The 12,571-nt window shown below is 32.0% G+C and overlaps 2 protein-coding genes across 10 annotated transcripts in view; one reads left to right on the top strand and one right to left on the bottom strand.

The window, feature by feature from the left end:
- Positions 1-12,571, top strand: part of LOC140669923 (FIGNL1-interacting regulator of recombination and mitosis) — a 29,854-nt gene that overhangs the window by 13,679 nt on the left and 3,604 nt on the right. The window contains exons 1-6 of one of the 9 annotated variants that reach the window (XM_072900144.1): positions 173-325; positions 10,037-10,156; positions 10,627-10,773; positions 10,976-11,199; positions 11,678-11,832; positions 12,306-12,490. In XM_072900144.1, coding sequence (XP_072756245.1) covers positions 10,055-10,156; positions 10,627-10,773; positions 10,976-11,199; positions 11,678-11,832; positions 12,306-12,490 — 813 coding nt within the window. In that variant the 5' untranslated portion in view covers positions 173-325; positions 10,037-10,054. Of the gene's footprint in view, positions 1-172; positions 326-3,690; positions 3,812-7,161; positions 7,295-7,634; positions 7,817-10,036; positions 10,157-10,626; positions 10,774-10,975; positions 11,200-11,677; positions 11,833-12,305; positions 12,491-12,571 lie in introns of those variants that run through there. The other 8 variants (XM_072900141.1, XM_072900143.1, XM_072900137.1 and 5 more) reach the window with 8 other exon arrangements.
- On the bottom strand, positions 1,543-7,228 carry LOC140669924 (uncharacterized). The gene is made up of 8 exons (XM_072900146.1): positions 7,046-7,228; positions 6,356-6,874; positions 5,432-6,013; positions 4,935-5,253; positions 3,552-3,891; positions 2,624-2,738; positions 2,098-2,258; positions 1,543-1,698 (listed from the first exon to the last, which is right to left on the bottom strand). The coding sequence occupies exons 1-8, from the start codon at positions 7,226-7,228 to the stop codon at positions 1,635-1,637; spliced, it is 2,283 nt and encodes a 760-aa protein (XP_072756247.1). The 3' UTR covers positions 1,543-1,634.

Raw genomic sequence — 12,571 nt, 5'->3', positions numbered from 1 at the left:
GTAGAGTGCCATTTGCTTAACCAATTAGAACATTGAAATCTTTGCTCCTTCTGTCTGATTGGTCAAAATATGTCCCCCAATTAGAGCGTAATCACGTGTGACGTGCGGATGACAGCTTTGTGGGCGCATCTATGTTCGCGCACGTGCACGATGATTGGGCAGTTGGTACACTTAAATTTCGCTTGGGAAAAGAGCGGTACTGCATCCCGATATAAGGGCAGAAATATTGATATCTTTCATCGTGAGACGAGATGATATTAACAATACCACATTCGCAACTTTACATTGAATCCATCGCTAGATTACTCTCCACTCGTGGACAGAGGTATTTAAACGCTTTATGGCATTCGTTGTTTAGACATACATTTTGTGCGTATTGACCTAATTGTAAGATCAAAGAAATCAATTGATGGTGTTATGATTGCTCAACCAACGGTCAATTTAAAAGAAGAAAAACAAGAATGACAATTTTAAATCGTTGAAGGAACAAGTTCAAATTTGTTTTTAATCAGTGAGTATTGATTATTTTTGACATTCATTTGCGTTAATTTTACAGCGAACTTATGTCTTAGTAAGTAATATTTTTCATTCTTTATAAATTTAATTATGTATATAATTTAATCATATATATATATATAAATGATTAAATCATATATAAATATGTGAATATTTTCCTTTGTGTATATATATATATATATATATATATATATATATATATATATATACATATATATGTGTACGTACATATATACAAAGGAAAATATCCATATATTTCATAGAAATAATAAAAAAGAGCATATTTTGTTGTATGAGACATACTTAAAGTTCTATTCTTTTTATAACTACATCTACAACTATTTATATTTTTCTTTTTTTTTCTCTAATGCTTAAATATATATTATTAGTATAATGCAGAAAGTGTAATTAAAAGAACAGACAATTTCTTTGGTTTTATAAAATACATATACACATTGCTATATTTTTACATGTTAAAAATGTTGGAATAATTTAAAAATAATTTAAAAAAAAAGACAGTAGTATAACTTTATTTAAAGCTTAGTAGGAACTATATATATATCTAATATCACATAATTCAATTGCGCCTATTTTTTTATCGAATGTGCAATTTATTATTATTACTAATTATTATTATTATTAAAACATTATCTATTTGATTTTAATAATAATAATTTGTAGTTTTGTCTGATATCCAATTATTTTAATTTTATAATTTCTATATGCAACTTTTTTTAATCATAAAAGTATTATTAATTTATAATTAATAAATTATATATAAAAATTATAATGTAATATAATTTATTTATTATAGTTATAACAAAAATATAATATTCAAATAGCAATTAAATACAAATTATATAAATTAGTAAAGCATAATTAAGAATTAATAAATTATGTATACAAATTACAATATATACATATATATATATATATATATATAATTTATTAATTATAATTAATATAAATTACATTTATATAAATTATATTAAGTTTTATTAATAATATTACGTTTGGTTTTGTCGCATAACCGCCGCTTCGAGAAAGTAAAAATAATCTCGGTTAATTAAAAAAGTATCTAAACATTATAACAAAGCAATCCGATATTATTGCTACTTTTATCGCAAATCTTGCGAACATTCCTTTTGTCGTAATCGATATTCCGTCGGTGTTAGCATGCCTCTGAAAAATATTTCCCAAATATTTTTGAATGCGTATAGATTATAAATGTTTAATAAATTGATGTCAAAACATAACACTTTGCAATTTTCTAAACTTATGATTTTATTTTGTATAAGTTTGAATTCTGCATTATTAAAATATTTTTGAAATTACTAAATCTCTCTTCTTATTATATCTATTATCACATAATCATTATAAAGAAATGTACTATTGTCTAATGCAATCCTACGTTGTTATAATTTGGTTATTTGATTATTGTTATATAAAAGATTTTATCATACGACATATTATATTGACATATTATGTTGCTTATTATTAATTAATTATTTATTTAAAATTTATATTCTTAATTAATTGAGATTTATTGCACTTTTAATTTGATTAATAATTATTTATTACCTTAAAACAGTGTCAAAAGACACGCACACTCCTTTATCACACATTCGTCTGTAGAGATGCCAGCATTCTTTTTCCTTAGTCGTTTGAAAATGCGGCTCTGACGGTATCATTTCTTGCGATGTTTCTTTCGTCGGCAATGTTTCATTAGAAAAGTGTTCAACCTATATTATTCACGTAACAATTATAATATATAATAGTATATTATAATATAAAATAATATTATATATTATTATTATTATTATATATATATTATATTATTTATATACTATTATGCTATATATCAATATATATTAATTGGGTGTTAGTATTGATCGACCAAACTGGTTAAATAAGTTTCATTGAGTTTTTAATAGCCTTAACAATCGATTGTTAAGTCTATTAAAGACTTAATAAAGTTTATTTAACCAGTTTGGTCGATCAATAATAACATTCAATTAATTTCATCACTGGTGACATATAATTTTATCAAATCAATATATATTGTTATAAATTTGTTTCAGCTCTGAAATTAACATAATTTTTTTACTTTTGAAAGCGGAATATCAATTGGCGGAATTGGAACCGCGACGAGATCAATTCGCGACATCGTGAGACTCTGCTCCTTCATTTCCATCGGTACATTATTCGTCTGCTCCGTTATTCTGTGAACATTATCGGAATATATTTTTGTTTAATTAGCTTACTGAAGATATCGAGGCAGTCGAAATATACAATTAATTGTCTCAAAAAAGATTTGCGCTTAGAGAATGCTCAAATAAATTGTCGGTGAGAATGGAAGAAATCGCGAAAATCTCTATCGAGCAAAACGGAGAAAGAGTCTTCGAGTCATAATTAAATTTGCGAAATTTAATTAGTTCAGCTTTCTACAATTTTATATGAACGTTGTACATGTCGCGGGTGAAACGTCAAATATGATAATCGAAATTGAAATTTGACGGAGGCACCAATCGAAGGACGTACCACCATCCGCGGGATGCAAACATTCACGGCCGTACCAGTCCGTTACAAACCAACCCTCCTCCTCTCCCTCCCCCTCCCCCCTCTCGTTACATCACGTTACCCACTTTATTTTTTCCACGTCGATATCATAAATCGTCGGCCAATCGAACTTTTTCTTCCTCATCCTCCCCCAACGATTTGTATATAGATTAAGGTACGACAATAGAACTATCTACTTCATTTCGCGACCTCTCCGACTTTTACTCATTTTTCGACATCTTTCGTTATCGCATAATTATTTCATTCTTTTGGGACTGAGAATAATTCCTCGAATAGTAGAATCTCTGTCATCGAGATAAATCAAATAATTATATTATTTAATAATATTTGAATAATATTATTTAATTAGTAGTAGAAATTTAATTAGTAGTAGAAATTTTTTTTTGCTGTATTACGATTATACTTCTTTTTGTACTGTATTATGATTATATGATTTTAGGATTAATCTCGCTCACATCGGACGACTCGGTGTACTTCGCGTTCGCAGCAGTTTTCGCTTCTTGTCATGTAGATCGCCGATCGGCACCGCCAGACATCTCTTCTCGCGATCAGTCAACGGTGCCTCTGGCATTGGTTTCTCGGCATCCTGGGAAATTAACAGCGCGGGAACGGCCGTTAACGTCGGCGTCGAGACGACGCCGTCATCGATGGCTAAATCCTGTTCCGGTGAATCTTTGCAGCCGTTTCCGTGCGTGATGTTAAGGGAGAAACCGAAGTAAGGAGGTTGAACGTTATTAGCGATCCGCTTCTCGTCCTTCGTCGGCTCCTCGTCGAAGGAGTCTCTCTGAAAGGAGACTATCCGTGCGATTTAATACAAGAGTCGTCGATTCGTAAATGAAATTGCAAATTGAAATTCTCGGAGCGAATAATTTCTAATCTGATTTCGTAAAATTATTTTAATCACTTTTAGATGAAAAGTAATATTTAATATAGGTATAATATTCTTTCTCTTTCTCTTTTGCGAATTTGTAAATCGATAAATGGTTCAGTTATCAATGGTGGAACCAGGTTATTCGGCAAATATTACATTTCGGCGCGATTAAAAATAAAAAGCCCAAACTCGTACATGGCAGTCTAATCCCAACAAGATCAATCACGATATCTCCGCGATGCGCCGCATTAATTACACGACTACATGCAGGGTGGGTTATCGTTATTAGTAATAGAAATTGTGAGGCAAACAGATAATTTTTTTATTAACATTTTTTTATTAACAAGTTTGCAAGGAGATTGGTTTTGAAAATCGGAAGATTAATATCTTTTTGTAATTTTTTTAAAGCTTTTAGCTCTCTTTTAATTAATTTTTATATATAATTATCTTACTACATATGTGCAATAGAAATAATGAAGTCACTGAATTTCACTTTAATTGCAAAGCGAACACGTATTGTGTAGAGAGGCTGACGTTTGGGAATTCTAGCTATGTGCTGTTCGCGTGTCTCGTGTCTCTCTTAATTAGTCGGTTCAATTATAGTTCTACGCCTCTTCGCCTTGCTTGTTGCCGCACGCGTATACGTTATCGAATGTTATCTCAGCACGATCAGCTAAATAAATATAAATTTAAGAGGTGTAAAAACTATTTTATTCGTGATAACATCAACGATAGCATAGATTAAAAACAAATAAGAAAAACATTTTTAAGAAAGCCTAAAAAACTTGACAAAAATTCAGATCTATGCTTTAACGCACACGTAAAAAAATTCATTATTCCAAATTTTTATATAAAATTTATTACGATATTTACTATTAAACATTTACGTTTACATAATTTATGTAAAAAAATATTCCAATTTATATAAATATATATTTCAATTTATATAAAATGAAGCATATCGTACCTGACTTGATAGGTTTTCTCAGTATAGTGGGATTAGGATTGATGGACGTTTTGATGATGGGCGTAGTGGGTAACTTGCTTCGTAACTCGTTGATGAGTTTATCGTCGCCTGGTGAGTTTTCCGCGTCGCTGTCACTATCAGCTGAGCTGACTAACGATACCATAGTAATCACGTCGCTCGTTCTGGGATCTACGGAACTCTTCCCACGTCCTTCACGATCCTCGTCCTTGCATCCTGACGAAGCGAGGAAGCGTCTCTTCGCGCTCTTCGACCTCTTCTTCAGAGGCGCCGATCTTATCGATCGCTCGCCTCGTGATATCTATATAGAAGACAGTTTACGCGATATTTATCTTTATATATTTTCTTATTTATTCTTTATATTATATATATTTTTTCATATATTTATGATTTATATATCAATTCCTTTTTTGTTCATAAAGTGGATGAAATGATAAATAGAACTCGATAAAAAGAAAAAAATTTGGGCAGTTCTCTACCTTCGTCGAACTTTCCTCGATTTTTTCCACAGCCTCAACTTTTTCATCCTGCATTTTTCCGCAAACGGCCGACTTATCCGTAGCTTCGGCGAGACCAGGCGCGTCGATCACGATGTTCACTTGAACGCGCGTCCCGGGTGCGGCATTTCGCCTTTGCGGCGGTGCGGAATTCGTTCTCCTCGTTTTCTCCAAGCTCGTCGTGGACGAACTCCTCGCGAGAATGGTGCCTCTGTCGATCGGCCGATCTGATTTCGTCGCGGCCGAGGCGCATCTGATCTCAATCGATTTCGCCGATGCGATCTTATCCTTCGCTTCTGTCATCTCCTTCGGAGACTTTTCCGTCATCGGTATCAGAAAGGCACGATTGGTGCCGCTCTGAAAACTCGCGCGCTTCTGCCTCGCCGACAAGAAATTGTCATTGGTCTTCGCTGGATCTGCGTTTTCCGATTTCAAGGATGAAACGGTGGTTGAAGGATGTAATTGATTGTTCGGCGGAAGGTGAAGGCTCGTGCAATCGATATTTATCCTCGTCTTCTTCTTTTTCTCCTCGACGTCCGAATTCATTTGCGTGTTTGTCGTTCTCTGAAAAGATCGATAATATTCTGCGACTATTAATTTTTTTTTTTTTTTTTTTTAGAGAAAGTAATATTTATATTTATTTATCTTGGAAAAGAAATTTATTATAATATAGAGATAATAATAAAAATGAAAAGATCCTTTTCCTTCAAAAAAATTTTTCATTCTTTGAGATATCGTATTTTCAAATTTATGGAAAAAAATTTATTTTGCATATTTTAAAATGAAAGGTCAAAATGTATCACGCTATATTAAATTTATGGGATTTCATTGTAATATACGAAATATAATTATATTGTTTATATATTAATAATTATCGAGCAACTAATTATTTATATAGATGCATACCTCGGTTTCTCCTCCCTGCTTTTCCACGCTCTTCATCACATTCTCATCTTTCTTCATCAGCAAATCATTTTCTATCATTCCGGACGCAGCCTCCAGCTTTCTTTCGCATTTCCTTTCATCTCCGTCATCGACACGCGTTTTCTTTTCTTGGTCTTTTAAATTGCTAGTAGATATTTTTAGACTTGGCGGGCTTCTTTCTTCATCTTGCATAAAATCAAGTTTCTCTGTAGAAAGGGGAGTTGGCGAAGATGACATTGATAACTCAGATTCGCAGCGCTCCTCCACGTTGTGTGCCAAGAAAATGTCAATGTTCGCTTTGTTCTGCTCGCGATGCTTCCACGCAAGCCGCAGCCTCTCGGCGAGCTCCTGCCTCGAGTAGAGAATAGACGCCTTTTCCGTGGTGGCATAAGTCCTGGAAGATCGGCCCGTGGTTGGTCTGGATCGGCTCGGGATCTGCCGAGCTACCACCTCAACTTGAGCTAAACCATCGCGACGATCGTCGTTCCACGCGACTCGTACCTGTCAGTTATAATAGATGCAGATATATATATATAATAATTTGATTATTTATATAAAATATGTTAAATATGGACAGATAATATATAGGACATTATATCGTTTTTCAGATGGTGAAAGGACAATGAACATATAGCATTCTAACGAAGCAAGAGATTCTTCAGTCAATCGCACCTTGGGCTTGTCCGTTGCATTTGTGGCTAGTCTGTCGCGCGCGATCGGATTCGCATAAATCTGCAAAGACTTGCTGCAATCGTCCTCCGCCGATTTCTGTCGTCTAATGTGCTGTCGACGTGGCACAAGCTGCTGCAACGACAGCTGTCTGACGGGTCTCGTCGCTCTTCTACCGCTAGACATTTCCGAGCAATCGTCTTTACATTGTCAGTGCATCTTCTCGACAGAATCGCCAGAATCGCTCTTCAGGTAGAACTATTGATCGATTAATTGATTTGGTGTTTAGTTAATATATCGTTTCCTTCATCTAATACAAATTGCTTTTACTCCACTAAAGCGTTGCTACCTGCCAATTACATTACTAACAATAAATTTAATGTATTATTTGAAGAATAGCATTTAATGCAGCAATTTTAAAATATTTTTAAAAGAGAAAGGATCATCAAAATTATAAGCCTTACGTGTTTTATAGGGGCTTGTAACTTAAAAAGATAAGCGCATAGCTTGCTGCAAATTTGCCAAATTATAACTAATCCTACGCAAATTTGTGCTTATGATTTAAAATACATATATATACTTACTTTTTAGAAACATACGTGGGACTCTCTTTTAGTTCTCGATCCTCGAGCGAAGAGTCCAGGAACGAGGAACGTTGTCGACGCCGCGACAGGGCGCCGACTGACTGACTAGCTTCATCCATTGCCATCACCCTTTACCCACTCGTCAATGTGTGTACCAAATCCAAGCTCGGTTCACCAACATGCCTGTCAAGTACAGATGTATCGCTAGCTTTCTCTCTCTCTCTCTTTCTCTTTCTGCTTTGAACGGCGATCAACACACTAATACTACTATTGTACTAGTACCATTAACCCCCGTCATTACGATCACTGTCAGCGCTACCAAGGTGGTCGAACTCCTCGCTGACTTCGTACACGATGCTCTCGAGGCCACGGGGTGATATAACATCACGCTCTATCTGTATATATATATATATATATATATATAAATGTATATACAAAATGTTTTAACTTATTTAGTTTAAAAATATTTTCGTTGTTTTTAATGATGCGGAAAAATAAGTAAAATAATTTGCTTCCTTCTCTTTAAAAAAGAAATTATGAAACTTATTTTATTAATTATATCGTTTTAAATTAATTGTTTATCTGTATTTATTCCATACAATTAATTAGAATTATTTTATTAGAAAAAGTGTGAATAACTTTTAAATCTTAAAAAAAAGAATGTATAGATAAAAAAACTTTACTGTGATTATAATATATATTTTTCTTCCTTGAGTGAATAATTATCTTTTTGTATGTATTTTTCCGCATTATTAAAGTAAGAAATAAGAGATAATTGAAGGGAATTTAAATGAAGATAATTCTTTCATCAATAGCAAACTTTAATCTCTTTCTATTCTACTGTAGAGATTTATTTTCTTATTTATTACTTCTGCTTTATTTTGAATATAATGTTTAGATATCATGTGGACTTAATAGATCAAACTTTTTCGATAGATATCGAAGTACCGAAACGTCGGTCGTCGGTATATTGCAATCAGTAGTCAGTGCCGCTTTTGGTGGCTCGAATTCGTAATTCAGGGACGAAAAATTAGCATCTCTCGATCGAAAATCACATCGCTCAAATCCATCTTCCGTGACTCAGCCTGGTACACGTCGCTCGCGTGGTCACGTGTCGGAACCACCCTCTCTTAACCCCTTTACCACCCTCTGTCCTTACTACAACGCAGCGACCACGTGCTGTTGTTTGGGAGTCGTCGAAATCACCGTTCGCGCGACTCCGTATATCGAATTCGAGAACCGCCGGCAGAGGCAGCCAGTCACTGCCGGTATTATTGATCAAAACTCTGCCCATCATCTGACAGCTTGTTGTCCGCAGTTGCCATGGCAAGTCGACGGCTCGATCATTCCAATTCCTGGCTGGGATCGGCTTCTTTTCTCGCTCGTTTACCCTCCAATTGGTCGACGCTCCGCGATTATCTTCCCCTTTTCTTCTGATCGGAATTCTTCCTATTTGTACGGTCTTATTGCATCGATGAAAAAAGCTAGTTAAGCATCCAGGATGTCTCCTCCCTGTTAGTTTTTGCAAATATATGCTAATTTTCTATGGTCGTTTCAATCTTTTTTTTTATTCATTCTATTATATTTAGGACTTCAGAAACCTCTGTATTAATCAGTTCAGATTTTTAATTTTTATTATGGCTAAAAATATTGATCACAATACTTTCATTTCAGTAATTTCTTACTTTCAAATTTTGTCTACATCCTTTAAAAAAATGCAATTTGATGAACGTATTAAAAACACTCGCGATAATTAAAGAGTTAAAGGATGAAGTGTTGAAGGGGATGTTCAACAAATCGATTTTTCATCGACTCGATCAGTCAAATCCTCTCGAGAAGTGGGTTACAATTTCGCTTGTCGGCGATAGCGCAGAAATTGCAGACAGAAAGTTTTGGTAAATCGGCGATTAGAGCTTGGAGCTGCCTTAATTGACGTCCTTATCAGCAAACTTCGGCAACCTCGAGCATTGCCAAGAAATTTTCGATTTGCTTCGCTTCTACGTATTATTCGCGATCGGGAGGGGAGAGGTCTGATTACAACCTTCCCCCCTACCGTTGATCGATCTTCACATTGGAACTGTTGTGAAATTACTGCCAAATAGTTTGAACTACCTCTATTAGTGTATTTTAACTTTATTATACTTATTGATTAATCAATAAATTAGATCAATAAGTTGTATCTAAATCTCTTTAGTAGTATCACACTAATCAAGTAGTAATTACATTCATAGAATACTTGAAAATATAATAGGAGAAATACTTGGAATAATAGAATAGAAAAGAATTATTAAATATAAAAAGTTAGTAATAATTTTTCGAAGGTTTACATGTTAATTGATAATATAAGAAGTAAATATTTTTTTGTATTAATAATTTTGTATTAATTTAGTTTTTATATTTTATATTCTAGAATAGATTGCACTGAAAGATGTCATCACCCAGTAATACAATCAGTTTTAGCGAAGCTTCGAGCTACCAGCTCGAAAAAGACTTTTTCGATATAGACGACAGCCAAGTGAACAAGTTACAAATATCCTTTTAATATACAAGATGATTGGAAACAAAAAGTATATCCAAATAACTTTTTTAAAAATATATCATAAAATGTTAATGTGATACAATTTACATTGTTTTAAAAAATTAATTACGTTGCAAAAATTTTTCATGATACAAAATCAATTAATTTTGGTACCAGAATTATAATTCTGGTACATTCCGGTTTCTTACATTTTATAAAATGTAAGAAAAATAAAAGTACATCTTTTTATTTAAAGAAAAGCATGTTAAGCTTGAAAAATATGAAAAAAAAAAAAATATATATATATATATATATATATATATATATATATATATATATATATATATATAATAATAATAATATATAGATGTTATAATAATATTGAAAATAAGAAATTTTGATGTATACTTACATAATTTTTTTGCGATAATATCCCATTAATTGTAAAATTATTAATCCTTAATGTTTTTTCTAATCATTACGAGTTACTGGAAAACAAAGATTTTGTTCTCGATACAGAGTGCTTGCTACAAATATTAAAGCAATGTCTCTCTAGATATATAGTTGAATCGCTTGACGAGCAACTTTTCAAAAAAGTTTTGCCGAAAGCTCAACATTTTCTATCACAGGTAATTTTAAAATTATTATTATATTATGTTCATAATATATAATATATTATTTTTTTAAATTTATATTTGCATGTATTATGTGTGTAAAATTATAATTATGATATATTGTATGCAAAGCAAATTTTATCCCTAATTTGATCTGATACTTATCGCTTTATCTTTTATATTGAGATATTTTTAATTTTTTTCGGTAACAATAAAGATCGTAAGATCCATAGACGATAAAATAACAAGCGATAACGTGAGACTCGATGATCTAGATGATATTAAACATAAATTGCGTATCTGTGATGGCATGCTTGCCTTCTGGAAGAATTGCATAGAACATGTATCCACACTTGGAGAAGTTCGAGCTCCTTATGTCACGTCGTTATGCGATACTTTACCCGAAACGATAAAAATCATTTTCGAGCATTGCAAAACCAGGTATCTGTCAGATGTTGATAAATTTTAATATAAAATATAAACAATATACTCATTTTAATATAAATTAAAATATTTTTAAATATTGTTAAAACATTGTTTAAGTTTGATATAAATATGTGGTTGCAAGTAAATTTGCAATATAAATATTATTTTATTTGATAAAGGATATAATTGTTTTATTATTAATTTTTTATATTATTATTTATTTTTATAGCATATTTTTATTTAATTTATTTTTTATAATTTTATTATAATTATTTTTACTATTTGTATCATTATTATTATTAGTACATTAGTTTATTTTTTCTAAAGAAATTTTCATTAATATTATATATTGACACTATTGCGACATTTCTGTTATTATTTAAAAAAATACTTGTAAGAAAAAAAGAATTGTTAGGAATTTTTATATAATATATTTTATATAATATATTGAATAATATATAAAATGAAAGACACTGTTGAAAAATTATTACAGCCCAAAATATGGAGTATTATTGAGCGGCGTGATGCAAGAATTGAGGAATTTATTCACAAAAGGGGGCACAATCTTTAAGCTATTCTTTGCCACTTTAAACGGCGTAATCGTCTTCGACACGGATGTGCAATTGGAAACGGAACTGTTGACGAAAGGTGAAAGCGATCTATCCATTATATCCTAACGACTCTTTAATCTGGGAATCTTTATTTTCGACCTTATCGCGAGTTCATTCTAAAAGATTTTTACAACGTAATTCACAGATAACAGAAGAAGATACATAGTGATATACATTATATGTATATGAAATTAAAACAAAGAGAGAAAGGGATAGAGAAAGAAAAGAGAGATCAAATGTAAATTTCGGAAGATTATTTAGAAATGTATTATTTTATAGAAATATAGAATATCTCTCCCTTACTAATATTAAGCACACTTTCTTACAGATTTAATTCTATACAATACTAATACCTAACAATAAATCGATTTTCTTATAAAACGTATGATGAAATCTTTTCTTTTTTATATATTAGAAAGCTATAGAGAAAGCTTTATTATTGTACATTTTTATTAATACATTTAACCAATTTCTCTTATTGACGTCATTTTAAATTGTCGGTTTTTTCAGTGATCGATGCGTACGGTAACATTGCTTCTATCGTAAATGGAATGGACACCAAGACATTTGTTGATTTATCTGAGGCATTCGCTAAACTGGCGCTCGTTTATCATGACAGTATCAAACCAAACAATGTCGTGATACATCTTGCTCAAATGGCAAAAGATATATCTTGTCTTTTGTTCACGATCAAGGTATATATAAGCATACAATTCTAATATTATATATGAATATTAAATAATTTATTTTAGCGCGAATCTAAACGAATCTGAATA

Source organism: Anoplolepis gracilipes, chromosome 10, assembly GCF_047496725.1.
Source record: "Anoplolepis gracilipes chromosome 10, ASM4749672v1, whole genome shotgun sequence".
Classification (NCBI taxonomy): domain Eukaryota; kingdom Metazoa; phylum Arthropoda; class Insecta; order Hymenoptera; family Formicidae; genus Anoplolepis; species Anoplolepis gracilipes.
Note: the sequence above shows the minus strand (reverse complement) of the source record. Positions and strands in the feature narration are given on the sequence as shown.

Bases quoted from the DNA above. Each gene is read 5' to 3' on its own strand.
- LOC140669924 (XM_072900146.1), bottom strand. From the start codon at position 7,228: ATGTCTAGCGGTAGAAGAGCGACGAGACCCGTCAGACAGCTGTCGTTG. The intron at 2,739-3,551 runs GTGAGCGAGATT...TAATGTTCACAG, and splicing joins AGTACACCGAGTCGTCCGAT to AATAACGGAGCAGACGAATA. The intron at 1,699-2,097 runs GTAATAAATAAT...AATATTTTTCAG, and splicing joins TCTTTTGACACTGTTTTAAG to AGGCATGCTAACACCGACGG.